This window comes from Acromyrmex echinatior, chromosome 3 (assembly GCF_024713525.1).
Source record: "Acromyrmex echinatior isolate Ae372 chromosome 3, ASM2471352v2, whole genome shotgun sequence".
Lineage (NCBI taxonomy): Eukaryota > Metazoa > Arthropoda > Insecta > Hymenoptera > Formicidae > Acromyrmex > Acromyrmex echinatior.
Window position 1 is genome coordinate 24,007,877 of NC_141854.1, and position 20,014 is coordinate 24,027,890.

The following is a 20,014-nucleotide window of genomic DNA, read 5'->3' on the forward strand; positions in this document are numbered from 1 at the left end:
TATATTCTAAGGTAAAATCATGCCGTGAGTTATAATTACGGCTTATATTTACTATATCGAGTGATTACAAAAAAATAGATAGCACCATAATCACGACAGATTTAGATTTCTTATCGAATTAATCATCAATTTCTTATAATCTATGTGGTCTATGAATCGAAAGATAAAATTAATTCTTATAAATCATGTGTGTATCAGGTTTGTTCTTACCGTTATTTGAATCCAAACTATTCAATCTTTTATAGTCTTCTGATCATCTCTTTCATCGATTTGAGTATTGGTACTTTATTTATGCTTTTTATGCCCAATGTTCGATTTAATACATTAGAACGTGTCACAATACGTGATAAAAATGAATATAATTTATATATTATTATTCGCAAAAATCTTTCCGGCAGTTCAGGTCTCAGCAAAACTGAATCTCCGGATCGTGCTAAGATTGCGCTAGAAAAACGCGTGCTAAGATTGCGCGAAAAGAGCGTAGAAAAACGCGGAAACTAATACTGCATAGCATAATTTTATCCTCTGTGACGTCACCAGACCGAATCCTGATTCTCTTATCGACGAACTGCTTAAGGTATTTCTCCGGCTTCAATCGCGCTAGAAAGTTAATCGCGTAAAATCTACAAATATGCCTCTTCGCGCGTATTCTCTGAAGAGAGAAACTTTTGAAACGAGCATACACATACGCATAAATGTGTCGTACCTGGGTGCACGAACACTACACGGACTTCAGTCCTCACTGAAGCAATTGAAATGTGACAACAGCGTGTCTCTTGCCGTTCGGCGTTCGAAAAGGAAAATTTTATTAAATTATAAATTTAAACTACTCTCTCTCTCTCTCTCTCTCTCTCTCTCTCTCTCTCTCTCTCTCTCTCTCTCTCTCTCTCTCTCTCTCTCTCTCTCTCTCTCTCTCTCTCTCTCTCTCTCTCTCTCTCTCTCTCTCTCTCTCTCTCTCTCTCTCTCTCTCTCTCTCTCTCTCTCTCTCTCATTCAGAAACTGCACCGCTAATCATCCCTATTTTTTTTTTAAGATTTTTTTAAGATTTTTTCTAAGATATTCTTATAATATTTCTACATTATATTTATTTAAAAAAAAAAATCTGTAGATTTTCGCCACAAAGTATTAAAACGTTACTTTGGCTAGTTTTTTAAATAATTTTTTACGCTGGAAAGTAAGAAAAATTGAAAAAAAATTTGGAATTTTTAGTAAGTAAATAAATATTTTCATTTTACAGCATTTAGTCTTCAACTCTTTATTGTAAGAAAAAGATGGCACAACTGCGCTTGGTAATCACGAGATAAAAAGCCAGATACTTACCGGTGTTTTCAAGCAAGTGGTAATGGAAGAGAACAACAGGTAACATAACAGTAAGATCAAAGATGCAAATTCAATGCATATATTAAAAATATGGTACTGACATTTCAATCCCAGTATTGGGTCTTCCTCAGTGTATAAAATATAATGAAGTTTTTTAGTGAAATTTTTTTTTATTTTTTTTATTAATTCATCAATATTTTCAAAAAATATATGCATTGGTTTACACACGAATATCTGGTATTGACTGACAATGCCATTTCCATCTACATCTATATATTTATTCTGTAATTTATTTAGAGAGTCTTTTTCTTATTATTTTATTTTTTATACACAATCAATACTGTCATCTTGACAAAGGCTATTTTAAAACAGATTTCGAGCAATATTTATGAATCCCGCCCCTATACCAAAACAGTGCAGAGACTCTGGTTCTTTTTAAATTTTTGAATTATGAAAACTATTCTTTCCCTTCGTTCCAGATTCTGATATCAAAAGCATTTTTATTAATATAAGGGTAGTGTAATCAGTTATTACAGGAAGATAATCAATTATTGGAGAAATATCATCGATACCGACATATCTTGTTTTTAGATAACCTTGTTTTTGGACAATATTTCTTGAACAAAAAGGTAAAAACAAAAATTCAAAAACAAGTACAAACTAAAAAATGTCTTCCATCAGACAGTATAAGCAATTTTTTTATACCGTTTGTAATTTTTGCAATGATTAGTTTTTTCATAAGGTAAGCAAAAATGAGCGTTTGACAAAATGGGGTTTAAAAAAGACACAGTGCTGAGACAGTAATACTACGTATTCCTAGTCTTTTTTTTCTTTTACAGAAATAATTTGAATAAAGTACCTACAAGTGAATGTTTATAAGAAGTTCCAGAATCTTTTCACTTCATTATAAAACATTTTCATTAAATTATGAATATTTACTTCCCTACTAAAAAAAAAATCACAACGTGAAATCATGTAACCAAAACATGTAAATCACGTAACGAATTGTTCCAAATAAATTTTTTTTTTAAATGACATAATTTATAAAATCACATGATATTAGAAATAATTTTATGCATTATGTGATTTTATGTCAAATTTTAAAGAATTGAATGATTGAAATGGAAGAAAAGAGAACATATCATGCGACTTTTAAATTATATAATTTTAAAGACTCACGTACTGATTTGGAACAATCTGTTATGTACATGATTTACGTTTTAATTACATGATTTCATGATTTTATGATTTCTACTGTGTGACGTGATTTTTTTCATTGGAGTTTACGCTGTTCTGCAAAATGCAAATATATAACGCGATAATTTTTTTAATTTTTTCCATATATAATTTTCGGCTCTAATGAAGCCATTTAACAACATTAAAGCACAACAGTAAAACAACATTACAAAGTTTAAGTTAGCTCATGATTTGTTTTACAGATAGGTGTGGCGGTTTATGCTGCACAATTTTAAATTTAAAATCGCATTATGAAAAAATTAAGAGAAAAAGTAATATAAATAAAACTAATTTAGGAAATTACAAACATTTAAAATGACATAATATTATCAATAATATGATCATTATTTATACTATTATTTAAACTACGCAATTTGCAAAAGAAAATCGTAAGAATTTTATTTTTGTATTCGTAGAATTCGTTTTTAGCTGATTTGATAGAAACAAGTCACAAATATACAAATTATGAGTTTGTACCTCTTTAATTAGTCAAAAAGATCATTATTTTATTAGTATTAATAAAGTACAGTAGTTGTACTAAAATATGTATAGTTAGTTTATGAAAAATAATGGCTTCAGAAGACATGTGTTAGTATCGGTTTCTCTTCATTTTTTCCTTTACATTGTCATATTACATAATTACAAGATCATAAGAGAATCTCTATCATAATCAAAGAACTATGGTACAAAAATTTATAAACTATTTTATTGATTTTTAAAAAAATGTTTTTATTAGATTGCTCTTTATTCAAGATGTTATGTTATCGAATGATGCAGTGCACATAAAGTGGAGGGGCTCCGCCAGGACGAAGAAGTCACGGGGAGGATGTTTCGTTTTACACTATATAAATCCTCTAACTTCTTTATATAAACTAGTCTTGTCGCAGTGGTCGAATCTCGCTGATCAAATTTAATCTGCATTATACAAATCAAATGGGAAATATTCTCTAATAAAACTCTAAAACATTACACTAACGTTTGCACGGACAAAGTTAATAAACAATCCATTTTTAATATATTACTCATTGGGATAAACGTGTCTTCTTTATCTCGGCGAAGAACATAATTCTAGATCTGCGCATTAATGAAATTCTTTACATGAGCAAAAAATTCTTTACACTTCATCCTATTGTATTTCTGAAATTGATCACTTCATGGTCGATATCGATATAGACCACAGTTTGCATTAACGGGAAAGTAAAAGTGATTCTAATTTTTGGATTCATAATATGCATTATGTCACGTTTATTTCGTATATCTGCCATTTCGCCACTTTATTCTGCGTTTCTGCACAATTTCGCAGTTCTAACGACAACAATATTATTCATTTATTACCCGCCTACGCCATTGCCTCGAGAGCTAGTCTTCTTGATTCGGCAACATGTGCAACGGAATTACGAGCTTTCCTAGACGCTGTCGATCAACGGATACTGTGGGGTTTAAAAAGTAAGTACAATTCGTTCTTAATCATGATTAATTTTTGATACCTATCGGATCGATAAAGTAAATGCAAAGTCAAGAAAGTCAATCACATGAACAATCTCGCATTTACTTCATGTTGAGTTGTTTCATTGTACCATTAGAGAATTAACTAAACTCCGAAACTAAATCGATTTGTTGTATAATTTTACCTTTGTTTATAAAATAAATAAATCAAAAGATTGTCAGTAATCATATCCCCAAATAACACATGAACGTCCATTGTACATTCACTGGACTTCCGATTCTGGACATTTTCTGTCCATAGGATGTACATTTGTAACAACTTTGTACGTCTGTAGAATATCCAAAACATATTTAATTTCGAACCTATTATAGATGTGTTATGTATTGATTTTGGATATCTTTCGTTTTTGAAGAGCTTGTTGCAATAGTAATTACTGTATGATAATAAGTGTTTATTGGAATATGCTATCATCCAATATATCCTCTGACAGTATTTTATTAATTTTCTCCGCTTTCACCAAATGTGAGTTGGCCTAATATTGCAGTAAGAGTCCAGATACCCATGATATAGCATATGGTGCAAACTAATGCATTGCATTGTTGTCACATACGTGTATTTTAATAGAAAAACATTGTAAAAGTAAAATCTAAATACGGATACATCTATTAAATGTTTTGAATATCCGTATAACCCCGATAAAAAATTTATTATGCATGAATATGTATAAATACGTATAAAAAAAAATATTTATAAACACATATAATTATATCATACATGAATTATGTCCATATGTATTCATACATTCTTTTTTCTTCTATAAAATTACTATTTAATGAAATAGAAATAATAATAGTAATGTGAAAACATAAAAAATAATTAACGTAACAATTTTCGCACTGTTTGTTTAAAAAAAAACAAGTTTGAAAAAATTTAAAAAGATTGCTCATACATAATTATGCATCATTTTATACATAATTATACATGTTTATAAATATTTATAATGTACAAATAGACTTCCTACATTTCGAATAACGAATCTGTGGAGAATGAGTAAATAATATAATACATAGAAAACATAACAATATAATTAATTTCTTTGCATAACAATATCATTAATCCAACCCAGGTTGGTGCACACTGCTCGGGCCGAATACGCTATAACAGTTATCTTTTATAATTAATAGTGATCCTGCTTTTAGCAATTAATAAAAGTCTTACTGATTAAGTAGCAATGAATAAGAAACACTATATACTCGTACTCTAGTCACTTGGCTTAGTAATGAAGAGACAAATTACAGCTATTTCCAACCAGAATATAGGGAAATGCTCATCCTCAGTCTTACATAAATTTAAAATTCAACATTTTCACAAGATTATTGTCAAGACGACTACGATAGTATTTATGGATTCGCTGATGATTGTTTCAAGAAAACCGAAACGTTCGAATAAGATAGTACTGACAATTATTGTATATTTATATTTATATTTTATTTAGATATTATTGGTCAATTATATTGAAATTATCACGCTGTGTTAATACTCTTATAATCTGATATATTTGATTATTTTTTATAACATATAGCTATATGTACAAGGACCAGTACGAATCGATGTCGTACACCGGACAAACAATATCATACGCACTCTGCATGCGCAGCCGATTCCGTAAACATGCAGATATTATTTAGAAATGAGTTCCGTCAAAAAATCGATTTGAATTTTCTGTTTTTGTTCATTTTTTACAAAATAAAATAGATGTTGATATACAATCTATTCAATGTTATTTCAATGTTGCAGCAACAATAATAATTAGTGTGGAAAAATCAATGAAAATTCAACTTGTGATCCAAATTTGTTCAATATAGTTTCAATGTTGTAGCAACATCAACAATCAATGTTGAAGGATCAATATACAACACTGAATAAAACATTAATACTTTAGCGTTGCAAAGCAACATTCTTTCAATGTTCTGTGCTATGAGTATTATACATCTCATGAGATTGCATGTCGTACGCGGTACACGTATCTGTAGTTTGAAGAACATTACAGATAAGAGTACACACTCTCGTACATACTCTCTTACGTAATTTAATTAAATAAATATATTCCTATACGTCGAGTTTTGAATATTTTTTAATACTATTATATTTATATTATCACGTTTATATTAAGAAGAGATCTGAGTAAAAGTTAATAATAAGTTACGAAACAGAGCGATTAAAAATTGTTTTTCGTACTATTACTTTAGTCACAAAAATATTTCATATTTGTTATTACAAAATCTAATTTATTTTAATTATATTTCTCCAAATTTTATTTGTAAAGTGTATAATAATAATGCACAAAATAATGTTGAAATTATATAATTATGTTTTGTAATAATCATTGAAACTATATTGAATCAAATCGATACAACGTAAAATTAATAAAATTAAAAAACACCTAAATAATGCGAGATATCTAATAGCGTTTTCAATCCAAGCGAGTTTACACCGATTTGGGTTGGGTAATATTGATTGATATCCTTGATTGACATTACACGTTAGGAGAGCATACAATATCATTAATCCAACCCAGGTTGGTGCACACCCACTTAGGCCGAATACGCTATAAGACTTGTCTTTTGTAATTAATAGTGATCCTGCTTTTAGCAATTAATAAAAGTCTTACTGATTAAGTAGTAATGAATAAGAAACACTATATACTAGAATGTTGTTACATAATTATAATAACAATTGTGTATTTTTGTTTTCCAGCATTGGATTCTAGTGGCGAACTCATACCAGGTTTCCTTTATGGAAATAATTTTTGGCTGGGCAGTCGTAGTCAATGCCTCGATATAATGAACAAGGCTCCCCTCGAGTTGGCAAAACAATACATATTAAATAACACGCGATACCGCGATCCGCAGGATGAGTTTCCACCTTTCCAATTGAATTATTTCGTTGCTTACATCAGACACAACAGTACTTTTCAGTATCACATCAATACGGTTATTGAAGTAAGTTTTTTCATTTTGAATTATTTAGACTATCTAGAGTATATCACATTTTTAATCAAGGGTTTTTTATTATAGATTTTTAATTTTGATTTCAAATCCAATTTTTTTACAATATATGTCGGGCAATCCTAAATCGAACATTTCATGCATCTTTCTATATTACGATTTAAATAAATCTTATTTATGTACTAACTTAACTTTTATTTATGATAAATAAATATTTAAATAAATATACAAATAGAAAAATGATAAATCAAATTAATGATCTTGTTTTAAAAAAATATACGTTTATTATTTATTAAATAATTAGTACTGTTCAAACAGATATTTATTAAAATTTAGTACATTTTTTCTCAATGCATTTTAAAACCAATGTGAACAAATTAAAATAATTTCGTCGTTAATATTTATTGCAAACGCGGGCTTAAACACGCTAAATTTAGTCTTTAAGTCATGTGGCATATGTAATGTCATAAATCGTAAAAAGAAAAAAAAGTTATGGGTTTTCTACAATAAGCCATTAGTCATAAATCAGAAGTCAGAAGCTAAAAATTGACGACTGTGATTCAATTTACATATTAAATATGTAAATTATGTATCTGATAATGCATCTAATAGTGCAAATACACATTCAATATGTTCTATGTACGTTATGTAATCTATGTATAAAAAAATCAGATATGCATTAATTATGCAACAATTATATTCAGTTCCTGATGTTCAAATGCCGTAAAATCAAAACCTTATCCTTGACGTACTATTCAATTTAAATTATTTTTTACTATTTAATTTAAATTTGTTTCACACATAAATGTACCGATTAGCATTAAAAATCCAAGCTTCACTGAAATAGCCTTTATTTGTTGATTGTTGTGTGTTCATATCGCGATCTTAAATTTGTTTTTCTTATAGATTCAGATAATAAACAAAAAGATCCGTTAAATAAAGTCGTTAAAGAAACATTTAATAAAAAAGATTACATAAGACGGAAATTAATTTTTGAATTTGAATTTAATCTCTGGTATCTTCATCGGCCGTGACTCTCATTAGCCTTAAAATTATTTTTGGTATTAAATATAATAAATAGAAAAATGATAAATCAAATTAATAGTTTTTGACCCTAAAAAAATATACATTTATTATTAAATAAATAATTAGTACTATTAAAATAAAATCATATATGCATTAATTGTACAATAATTACATTCATTTACTGATACATAGATATTCAAATATGTTATAAAATAAAAATTTACCTTTGACGTATTATTTAATTTAAATTATTTGTTACTATTTAACTTAAATTTGTTTCATATGGAAATATTTTGATCACTAAAAATCCTAGCTTGACTGAAATAAGCCTATTATTTCTTGTCTGTTGTTCATATCTTGTTAAATCTTGTTTATTCTTATATAATAGATTCAGATAATAACCGCGCACAAACTTGCAGAAACTTGCTCAAAATTGTCCATTTATAATTTTTTAAATGTATGTGGTGCTACTACGATACGTCATCTTATAATATATTAGGTAGTAAAAAGAAATACATTATTTTTCCAATAGATGGTTTTAGTAATCTGTATCACGCGTAGACGAGGAAAAAATCTATTGGAAAAATAATGGATTTCTTTTTACTACACCTAATATTACATTCTGTTAAATTTGTGTCAACACTACGTGTTTGTTATATATTTATGCATTTAAATATGCACGCTACAATAAACCTGCTACATATTACATACGTATTACATACATATTTTGACTTGGATATTTCACATCCATTGTTTAAATTACGTATTTAACACATTATATTTAATATAAAATGAAACAAAATGCAACATAGATACGCATTTAATATATATTTTCAATAAAAGGTGCTGTGCAAATATTTAGTAAATAATTAGTATTGTTCAAATAGATATTTATTAAAATTTAATACATTTTTTCTCAGTGTACTTTAAAATCAATGAAAAAAATTAGAGAAACGTTGTCGCTAACATATATTGTAAACGGGCTTAAATATATTAAAATTAGTCTTTAGGTCACGTGGCATGTGTAATGTCATAAATCGTAAAAAGAGAAAGTTAGACTAAAATTGACTTACAGCTCACATGGCACTTACGTGATCTCTCTAATGGATGAATATTCAAATTTTTCAATGTGAAATTATAAAAAATATGTAAAAATACTAATAATCAAATATTAAGTACTGGAACGTACTAGTGATAGCACAGAAGAATTTTTGTTTTTACAGGGTGTCTCAGATCACCCATCCACCCTTTTTATTTTCGCAGGATAAAATCCAATCAAAAATAAATTCAGAATTGTGAGGTTTATAAAAATCTATTTATTGATCCTGAGTTTGACCTTGGATGGCTTTGCCAAAATCACATCAAGATCACATCGATTTTTTAAAATGAAACATCCTTCTCATTCTGGAATCTAATAACCGATTTCAAGAGCTTTCCTATAATAATAAATCCTATAATAATGTATCTTTTGATTAAGTAAATCTCGAGTTATGAAGATTAAAAGTTACAGTACCGTCGACATTAGCATTACCGAAAGTGTACCGCGTGGACATTCCTTGGTTGGATTTACACCTTTTGTGTGTGTGTGTGTGTGTGTGTGTGTGTGCGCGCGCTCGCGCGCGCGTGCGTGCGTGTATTATTATTTTAAATAATTCAATTTTGAATAACTAATGTACACTATATATTTACCACATTGTAGTCTTTCTTTAGAACTGCGCGCCGAATTGTTTTCCGGAATATAAACGCAATTAAAACTAGTCTAGTAATCGCGAATTAAATTGATAAGTAATTTAACAATTTGATGTTACTATTCAGCATCATATTATAAAAAAGTTAATATGTTGAAAATATTAATAAATTTATTGCGAAAAATATTACCACGGCCCAGACTTGAATCCTGTTGTATTCCGTACGAGCGTCCTAAACCATTAGATCACCGAGGCATCTTTTTAATGTTATTCATAATTCTTAACATTTGTCAAGGCCGTAGTCTTTGAAAATTATTACTTTTATTTTTATTTTTACTATAAATATCTTCTAAATCTTTTTAAATTTTATAACTTTTACCTGAAATATTTTTTTTTATAAAACTTATATTCTTCAGGTATTCAGGAGTTTCTTTCAGGTACTTTTTATATACATTGTATATAAAAAATTTCATATATATTTTAGGATCTGATTACGCTCGGCCTCTGTTTGCCCGCATCCTGTTCCACGAATAATATAAGTTTCATTCTAGAAGGAATATTTCGAGATAGAATTCTTTTAATCAATGATCTCTATTTCGTGGACTTCAATCTGATCCAGATAAAAAACTTAAAGGATAATCACCAATGGTTGTTAAATGGTGCAATACCTTTCATATGGTATGTCGAAAAACATAAAGACAAAAAAAATTAATTTTTCCAATAAAATAATAATATAATTTTATTTTAATTAAATTTTTATGTCTCTTCCGAGAGTTTAAGAAAGCGATGGAAGAGATATCTGCAAATATTAATTTTATCATTTCAGTGTTGGTTTAGTGCTTACCTTTGCTTTGATGATAAGCGGTACAATATATGATATATTTATATATCAAAAATATTTAAAGGCAAAGAATAAAACTGTTAGTAAGTATATTTCTATAATAATTATAAAATTTTTTAAGCTTTTTCGGAGTATTCGTAATACTGTTTTTATTATATTCCTCGTACTAAAAAAAAAATCACACTCACGTTTTACACACTAAACAGTTTTACTAAATTGGAAATTATTTTAATAAAATTCCGAAATACAAAGAAGATATTTTTTCTCTCGTACAATATTATTTATTCCTATAGTGCAATATCTTTTTTTCTAAATATTTGCTTGTTGATAGTTTTCATGTATTTGCCGGCAAACATCGTTCGCAATTTTTAATGAATACACATTCCGAATTGTGATTTAGATGTAGAAAACGCAGTCGAGATGCAAATGACAGATTTGTCGTCTTCACGTGAGAAAAGTAGAATCGGGAATGTATTAATGTGTTTCTCCGTTTATACAAGTACGAAGATGATATTTAACACAAAATTGGGCACCGAAGAAATAACCGTCGTTCACGGTATAAGATTTTTGACCATGGTTTGGGTGATAATAATGCATAGCATATTTTTCTCGCCAGAATATTTAGGTAAGTGTACTGACACAAAAATTGCAGAACTGAGATTATGTACATCTGCTAATGAGTCGTTTTCCATGTATAATAAATGTTGTTTCATTTATGTAGATAATAAAATACAGACATTGAGATTCACCGAAAGTCTCCCAATTCAAATGTTCAGCAACGGATCCGTATCGGTTGACACTTATTTCTTTTTAAGCGGATTTTTATTGGCTTACGCGTATTTAAAGAATAAAATAGACAAGGAACAAATTAATCCGATTAAAGAAAAGATAAACAAATATTTTATCATCATAATGAAGAGATATATTCGGTACATTTCTAATGTTATCTTAAATTTACGCGAACATAAACAAAGACGACGCTGTAAGCATGACAGTATCAAATAACAGAAAATATATATTTATAAATACAATTTAACAATGAGCCAAATAATAATAGCTTTCTCTATAGTTTCTAAATGTATATATTTCTTTAAAGATTGACACCGGCTCATATAATGATAATAGGATTAACGCAATTGAGCTCAGCTTGGTACGACAAGAATTCGCAATTCTACGTTGAGGAGAGACCACACGAAATTTGCGCAAAATACTGGTGGAGAAATGTCTTGTACATAAATAATCTGTTTGGTTATAAAAAGATGGTACAAACGCCAATTTAGGCCTATGTTCCAAAATTTATTGCCAGGACTGAAAATCTATAGTGCCCGTTACGTAAACTATAGATTTTTAGTACCGACAGTAAATTTTGGAATACAGCTTTAATTATAATATCATTCTGGTACACACACTCCAGAGAGACTCGTTATTCCGAGTTATATTGAGAGAAATTTTTTTGTAGTGCTTGGTTTGGAGTTGGTATCTATCCAGCGATATGCAATTCTTTATAATTGGTCTGGCGCTTTTAATTCTATCAACTGTGTAAGTTAAACGATCGTTGATTGATCGTTGAAAGTTACATATTTTCAACACATGAATCTGAATAAATAAAAGCTATAAATTTCAGATATTTTTATGTGGCTGTTGTCATACTATGTACAATTTTGATAGCCTCGGTTATCTTAAGCGGTTATATCTCATACATTTATGAATATGTTCCGACGTAAGTTGCAAAGCATCTGAATAATTACGAATTATTTAAATAATTAAACACTTTTATATTATTACAGTTTCGATGAACAGTACAGACTTCTAGATGTCCTCTACTTCCCTCCATGGATTCGAATTGGTCCATATATTATTGGAATGATTACAGGTTACATTATAAGAAGATTTAACAAAAAAATAATCTTGAAAAAAGTAAAGTATACAATATTTATTTTTACATAAGAGAATTTGATGCAACCAATTGTTAGAGTTACAGAGTATGTAAGCTACCGATTAATAAAATTCAGGTGATAATTATTTCTAATTATGCAGATCACGGATTTCAAGTATCTATGTCTATAAATGGACTAATATCATATTTTACAAAAATTTTAAACGTAACTAATTTTAAATTATATTTGCAGTTATACACATACAAACACACCCACGGGTGCGCGCGCGTGGTGTGTTGTGTATATATGTGTATATATTATATATATATATATATATGTGTACATATATATATCAGAGCATATATACATTAGGTATACAACTTTGCTTCCAGTTTTTTTTCCGAAATTCCAGGCTTTATTGTAAAAAACTGGTTGTACTGGTTACACTGGTTATGATTCAAAGTATTGTCCATCACTGGTCACTCTCCCATCTTTCGGGCAGCGTACGAATCCCACGTCGAAAAAACTGATCATCTTTTGAGGCGATCCACGAATCGATTCAAATTTTTACTTCTTCATAAGACCCGAAGTGCTGGTCAGCCAAGCCGTGTGCCATTGAACGAAACAAGTGATAGTTAGAGAGAGCAACGTCTGGAGAATACGGTGAGGTAGGACTTCTCGTTTCAACGTTTCAAAGTATGTCTTGATCACTTTCGCAACATGGGGTCGAGCATTGTCATGCAGCAAAATCACTTTATCGTGTCTCTCGTTGTATTGCGGCCATTTATCTTTCAATGTTCGGCTCAAACGCATCAATTGCGTTCAATACTGATCGCCTGTGATTGTTTCAGTCGGATTTAACAGCTCATAATACACTACGTCGAGCTGATCCTACCAAATATAGAGCATGATCTTGGAGCCGTCAATATTCGATTTGGCTGTCGACGTGAAAACATGGCCGGGAACTCCCCATGATTTTCTGCGCTTGAGGTTATCGTAATGAACCCATTTTTCGTCCCCAGTCAATGCGATACAGAAGTCCCTTCCGTCTTTGCCTTTCAAGCAGCTGTTCATAAGCAAATAAACGTTCAACATCTCTCGGCTTCAACTCGTACAGCACCCAATTTCCTTGCTTCTGAATCATTCATGACTTTGAGGCGTTTTAAAATGACTTGTTGAGTCACTCCAAATGATCGTGCTAATTCTTCTTGATTTTGACACGAGTCTTGATCAAGCAATGCCTCCAATTCTGCATCTTCGAAAACCTTCTCTCTTCCACCGCTATGCCTGTCTTCGACGTCAAAATCACCGTTCTTGAAGCGTTAAAACCACTCACGACACGTTCTTTCTAATAGCGGCCTTACCATAAGTATATGAGAACATTAGATGAGCCTCAGCCGCAGATTTCTTCATATTGAAGCAAAAAATTAAAATCTCCCGCAAATGACGAGAATTTGGCTCGTAAACTGACATTTTCCATCGAGAATAACTTTATGATGCAGACACAAATCGACTAATGTTTCTATGAGGTTATGTTGACAGACGCCTAAGTTTGTTGTATAACGGCTATGATCTATTTATTTCGACCACTACTTACGCTAGAGCCATCTATAGGAAAACAGCGGAAATAAAGTTGTACACCTAATATATATATATATACAAGAGGTGTCCCAAAATTTTCCGAACTTTTGAAATAAAACAACAATGGTTTACTTTTTTTTTCAAATTCAAATTGTTTATTCAAAGTAGTCCCCGTCGGACTCAATACAACGTTTGGCACGATCTAAAAGCATTTCAAATGAGTGTTTTATGTCGTTCAAAGGCACGTCCTTCAGAATAGTGGTACAAGCCCTTTGGATGTCTTCTACGTCCACATACCGCTTTCCTTTCATGGACAAATGCATTTTCCCGAATAGGTAGAAGTCACAAGGTGCCATATCAGGCGAATACGGGGAATGGTTGATTGTTAAAATGTGATTTTTAGTCAAAAAATCAGTGACAAGTGTCGAACGGTGAGATGGCGCATTATCGTGTAACAAGCGCCAACTTCCTCCTTCGCGATATTCTGGCCGAATACGACGAATGCGGTGCACCAAACGCTTACATAGAATACAGCATTAACTGTTTGGCCTGCTGGAACGAATTCTTTGTGCACAATACCCTTGGAATCATAAAAACTTCGATGGAATTTTCGTTAATTGTCGATTTTGGGCGACCTGTATGTGCGTCGTCATTTATGTCCTCACGACCGTTCTTGAATCGCGTATACCACTCATAAACACTGGCACGGGCTACACAATTATCACCATAAACTTGTTTCATCAAATTATGGGTTTCGGTAAATGTTTTACCAAGTTTAAAACAAAACTTAATATTGGCTCTTTGTTCGAAGTTCATTCTCGTACCGATGTATACAACATACTGACACTTGAGACGCCATAACTTCGTTTCCACTGAACCAAATGTCATGAAATTTTTACTGGAAGTCAGCTAGGGATGTACCTTTCAAACGCGCAATCGAACACACGGATGGCGCCACCCGACCTATCCCTATTGAAAAAGTTCGGAAAATTTTGGGAAACACCTTGTATATATATACAATATGTATATACAATATACAATATTTTAAACAAAATATATAAATTTCAGAATATTGTAATTTTATGTTGGATTCTTGGTGCTGCTTGCAATATTTTGGTGTTATTTGGCCTTTACAAAAAACAAATATCCGTTCTGTCTGCTGCTATCTATGTTGCATTAAGTAGAACAGTTTGGGCCATAGGCATAGCATGGATTGTAATAATGTGTTTTACTGAGCATGGAGGTTAGTTGATTTAATAATAGTATTAAATAGATAAAGAATAAGCAAAATATTCTGACTTAAGAACTTTTAAAAATAAAGATTACTAGAAAGGAAAGGCTACGAGGCAAAACATGTTAAGTGCTAATTGTTAATCTATATTTAATATTTATCAGTTGATATAAATCATTAAATCATACAAATGTGTCAACTTCTTCATCAGATCCTTGGTGTAAAACATAATGATTAAGCTAATTGAAAGCAACGAACTATATTATACTACTATACTATTATTTTTTCTGGCTTGGTTTTTGAAAATATTCTGATTACGTTATTAGTATATTTACATAATTTCAATAGTTACGCAATCAAAACTGATTATATAATCAAAACTGCTAAACTCGCCAATTATTTTTCAATTGATATCATAGCTAAATCGCATGACCACGTTTCGCGTCATTTCTCAGATAATACTTTATTATTTTCAATTTTAAAAAAGATGTCTTTGTAGTTGCCACAGACATTGAAGCAATTAATAAAACCTGTAACGCTATTGCTAAATTTGAAAAGATTTCCAGAAAGTCACTGTTAACTAATTCATTTAAAAATCTTACCTTACCAATTAAGATAGAGCTTTGTATTTACAAGAGTAGCACTGGCTGTTAAAATTTTGCTCCCCTCCAAATTTTACGCTCTACTCTGGAGCGTACCTGCTCAGTGGCTCGTCACGCCTCCGGTCGCAATATAAATCGGTTACATATATTAGATAATTTCAGAATAACTTGATCATCATAAATATTAAATGTTGGTAAATTCGTGTTCTCTTTGGAAGAATTAAGAAAATATTGAACGAGATCATTAAAATTAAAAATTGACGTTACATATGTATGTTACATAAATTGTAAATGGTAATAGATCTTATTTTCCACTGCAATCTTCATTTGGAATAACATCTAACAAAAATCCTTTAACGTATGAACTTGCTCAATAAATCGACCCTGACTTTTGCAGTAATCATTATGTACACAAGTATCTCTATCCACATAATTGCAGTCGGTTCACAATTTTCCTTGTGGTACATTCTTTTTAAATTGTTGTCTGATAAATTAGTTATTTCAAACGTAATGCGAAGCAATGACATATTACATTTGAGATAACTAATTTATAAAACGACAATTTAAATTTCGAGATCTCGTAGTGATTTTTAGCGTCGATGAATGCAAGGCTTAATAAGCATTTTTGTAATAGACAATTATATATATAATAAATCATAACCATGCAACGTTATAATTTAGAACAAAAAATTTATTCTTATCAAACGCTTTATTACAGATATTGTTAAGAAGCCGTTATCATTCAAAATCTGGATTCCTTTTAGCAGACTTACATACTGTGCTTATCTTATAAATCCTTTTATCATACATTCGATTTATTTGCATAGAGAAACGTCTATTCATTTTGAATTCCTATCCATAGTAAGTACACAAACGATCAAAACTCCAACTTCGACAAATTAAATATACTTATTGTCACAATTTTCAGGGCGCTATAATGATAGGATGCTTGGTGATTAGTTATTTCTGTGCATATGCATTGTATTTAATGGCAGAGTCACCGTATATCCTATTAATGCGAATGTTCAGCCAATCTCATAACAGAAAAAGGAAAGAGATGAGATTATAATTTCGCATACCTGATTGCAATGGAAATACTGTAATAATAATTGTAAATAAAAAACAATAAAATCAATTTTAAATGTTTGTCCCTCTATAGATTTGTGTGAAATCATATTCGACTACGATGGAACTAAGGAATAAATTAGGTTCAATTCGTATAAACTATTTCGAAGGAACAATATTTAAAATAAGCATAAATTTAATAAATTGAATGATATTTTTAAAGTCAATTATTGCGTAGAATAGATTTCAATTTTAGGGATATAGAGCTATGTGCAAAAGTATTAGGCACTCACAATTTTCTCGCATTTTATGAAAAGTTAAATGTCTCGAAGAAAAGAAATCTCAAAGAGGTTTTCGATTACGCATTTTAAAGTGTAAAGAAAGGGCTTCAAATCTGCGTTTAAATCTTTTGTCTAGGATATTTTGTTTCTAAGTTATATAAACTTTAAAAATTATATTGTTGCAATATTTTGTTTTACTTTAAAGCGCTACAGTTCGATAAAATATTAGCAAACAAAATTTAATATAAAAGTAGGCTTCTTAAGTTTTAAAATATCTTTTAAAAAAATTTGTACGATAATTTTTCGTAAAGTATCGTAATTTTTATTATGTGAGATTATTGTGTAAAAACTTATTTTTTCTAACAAGTTTTTTCAATTTTGGAATTGAATAATATACGGAAAGAAGACAAAAGGAAAAACAAATTTTTTATAATATGCATAATTCGTATAAATTATTTCCAATTTTTTTAAAAATTTTATTTCGTCAATTTTATAAACGTTTCCAGTGGTTACTTGCGTAACTTACACATCAGTAAAGTCGGGTTGCCTATCTGAGCATTCCCATGAGCATGCCTATCTGAGCATAAATATTTAAAAATATATAATTATAAATATTTATAATTATAAAGCAAATGTTTTTGTCTTGAAATGTCTATATAATAAATATTTGCTATATAATTACAAATATTTATAATTATATATTTTTTTTCAATAAATATGTATTAAATGTCATTTATGTTAGATTAAGTCAGATATTTGTATTGTTAAATACACATTTTATATGATATTACTGAATTTAACACTATACCAAAATGAAATTCAATTTCTCTTGTCTCATTCTCCGCTGGACTCTCTTGCGATCTTATTCTGCATTACCAGTAGAGCGTACTCCTACCGATAGGCAGATAGGCAACCCGACTTACTGATGTGTAGATTACGAAAACACCCTGCACACAATAAGACTTAACATTATAAAAAAAAGCCGATATTTTTGCGATAAATTATCGTATAAATTTTTTTCAAAAGGCATTTTGAAGTTTTAGAAGTCTACTTTCAGTCTACTTTCATGTTAAATTTTGCTAATGTTTTATTGAAATTGCAGCACTTTAAAGTAAGACAAAAATATTGCAAAGATATAATTCTTCAATTTTATGTAACTTAGGAACAAAATGTTGAGACAAAAGATGCGAACGCACATTTAAGGCCCCACTTATACTTTATAATGTGTGGTCGATAATCTCTCTTAGATTACATTTCGTCGAAATACTTAACATTTCATAAAATGCGAGAAAATTGTAAGTGCCTAATACTTTTGCACATGGTTGTATTATATAATGACATATATTCTAAGCAAAGTAAAATTATGCCGTGAGTTATAATTACGGCTTATATTTACTATATCATGTGATTACAAAAAAATAGATTAGCACCATTATCACGACAGATTTAGATTTCTTATCGAATTAATCATCAATTTCTTATAATCTATGTGGTCTATGAATCGAAAGATAAAATTAATTCTTATAAATCATGCGTGTATCAGGTTTGTTCTTACCGTTATTTGAATCCAAACTATTCAATCTTTTATAGTCTTCTGATCATCTCTTTCATCGATTTGAGTATTGGTACTTTATTAAGCTTTTTATGCCCAATGTTCGATTTAATACATTAGAACGTGTCACAATACGTGATAAAAATGAATATAATTTATATATTATTATTCGCAAAAATCTTTCCGGCAGTTCAGGTCTCAGCAAAACTGAATCTCCGGATCGTGCTTAGGTACGCTAGAAAAGAGCGTAGAAAAAAGCGGAGGCTAGTACTGCAGGCATAATTTTATCCTCTTTGACGTCACCAGACCGAATCCTGATTCTCTTATCGACGAACTGCTTAAAGTATTTCTCCGGCTTTAATCGCGTAAAATTTACAAATTTGCCTCTTCGCGCGTCTTCTCTGAAGAGAGAAACTTTTGAAACGAGCATACACATACCCATAAATGTGTCGTACCTGGGTGCACGAACGCTACACGGACTTCAGTCCTCACTGAAGACAATTAAAATGTGACAACAGCGTGTCTCTTGCCGTTCGGCGTTCGAAAAGGAAAATTTTATTAAATTATAAATTTAAACTACTCTCTCTCTCTCTCTCTCTCTCTCTCTCTCTCTCTCTCTCTCTCTCTCTCTCTCTCTCTCTCTTTCTCTCTCTCATTCAGAAACAGTACCGCTAGTCATCCCTACTTTTTTTTCTAAGGTTTTTTAAGATTTTTTCTAAGATATTCTTATAATATTTCTACATTATATTTATTAAAAAAAAAAATCTGTAGATTTTCGCCACAAAGTATTAAAACGTTACTTTAGCTAGTTTTTAAATAATTTTTTACGCTGGAACGTAAGAAAAATTGAAAAAAAATTTGGAATTTTTAGTAAGTAAATAAATATTTTCATTTTACAGCATTTAGTCTTCAACTCTTTATTGTGAGAGACTGCACAACTGCGCTTGATAATCACGAGATAAAAAGCCAGATACTTACCGGTGTTTTCAAGCAAGTGGTAATGGAAGAGAACAACAGGTAACATAACAGTAAGATCAAAGATGCAAATTCAATGCGTATATTAAAAATATGGTACTGACATATCAATCCCAGTAGTTGGGTCTTCCTCAGTGTATAAAATATAATGAAGTTTTTTATTGAAGTTTTTTTTGTATTTTTTTTATTAATCCATCAATATTTTCAAAAAATATATGCATTGGTTTACACACGAAGATCTGGTGTTGGCTCACAATGCCATTTCCATCTACATTTATTCTGTA

General features: G+C 30.1%; 1 protein-coding gene across 1 annotated transcript; it reads left to right on the forward strand.

Moving 5' to 3' along the window:
* Nucleotides 1-510: 510 nt before the first annotated feature.
* Nucleotides 511-17,626, forward strand: LOC105147126 (nose resistant to fluoxetine protein 6). Its single transcript, XM_087404116.1, is given in 15 exon segments — nucleotides 511-1,359; nucleotides 3,293-4,002; nucleotides 6,761-7,005; nucleotides 10,210-10,403; nucleotides 10,552-10,649; nucleotides 10,967-11,191; nucleotides 11,288-11,495; nucleotides 11,663-11,828; nucleotides 12,026-12,105; nucleotides 12,191-12,286; nucleotides 12,354-12,483; nucleotides 15,093-15,267; nucleotides 16,576-16,718; nucleotides 16,786-16,912; nucleotides 16,915-17,626. Coding segments are annotated over 14 exon segments (2,130 nt in total). The 5' UTR covers nucleotides 511-1,359; nucleotides 3,293-3,785; the 3' UTR covers nucleotides 16,941-17,626.
* The last annotated feature ends 2,388 nt before the right edge of the window (nucleotides 17,627-20,014 follow it).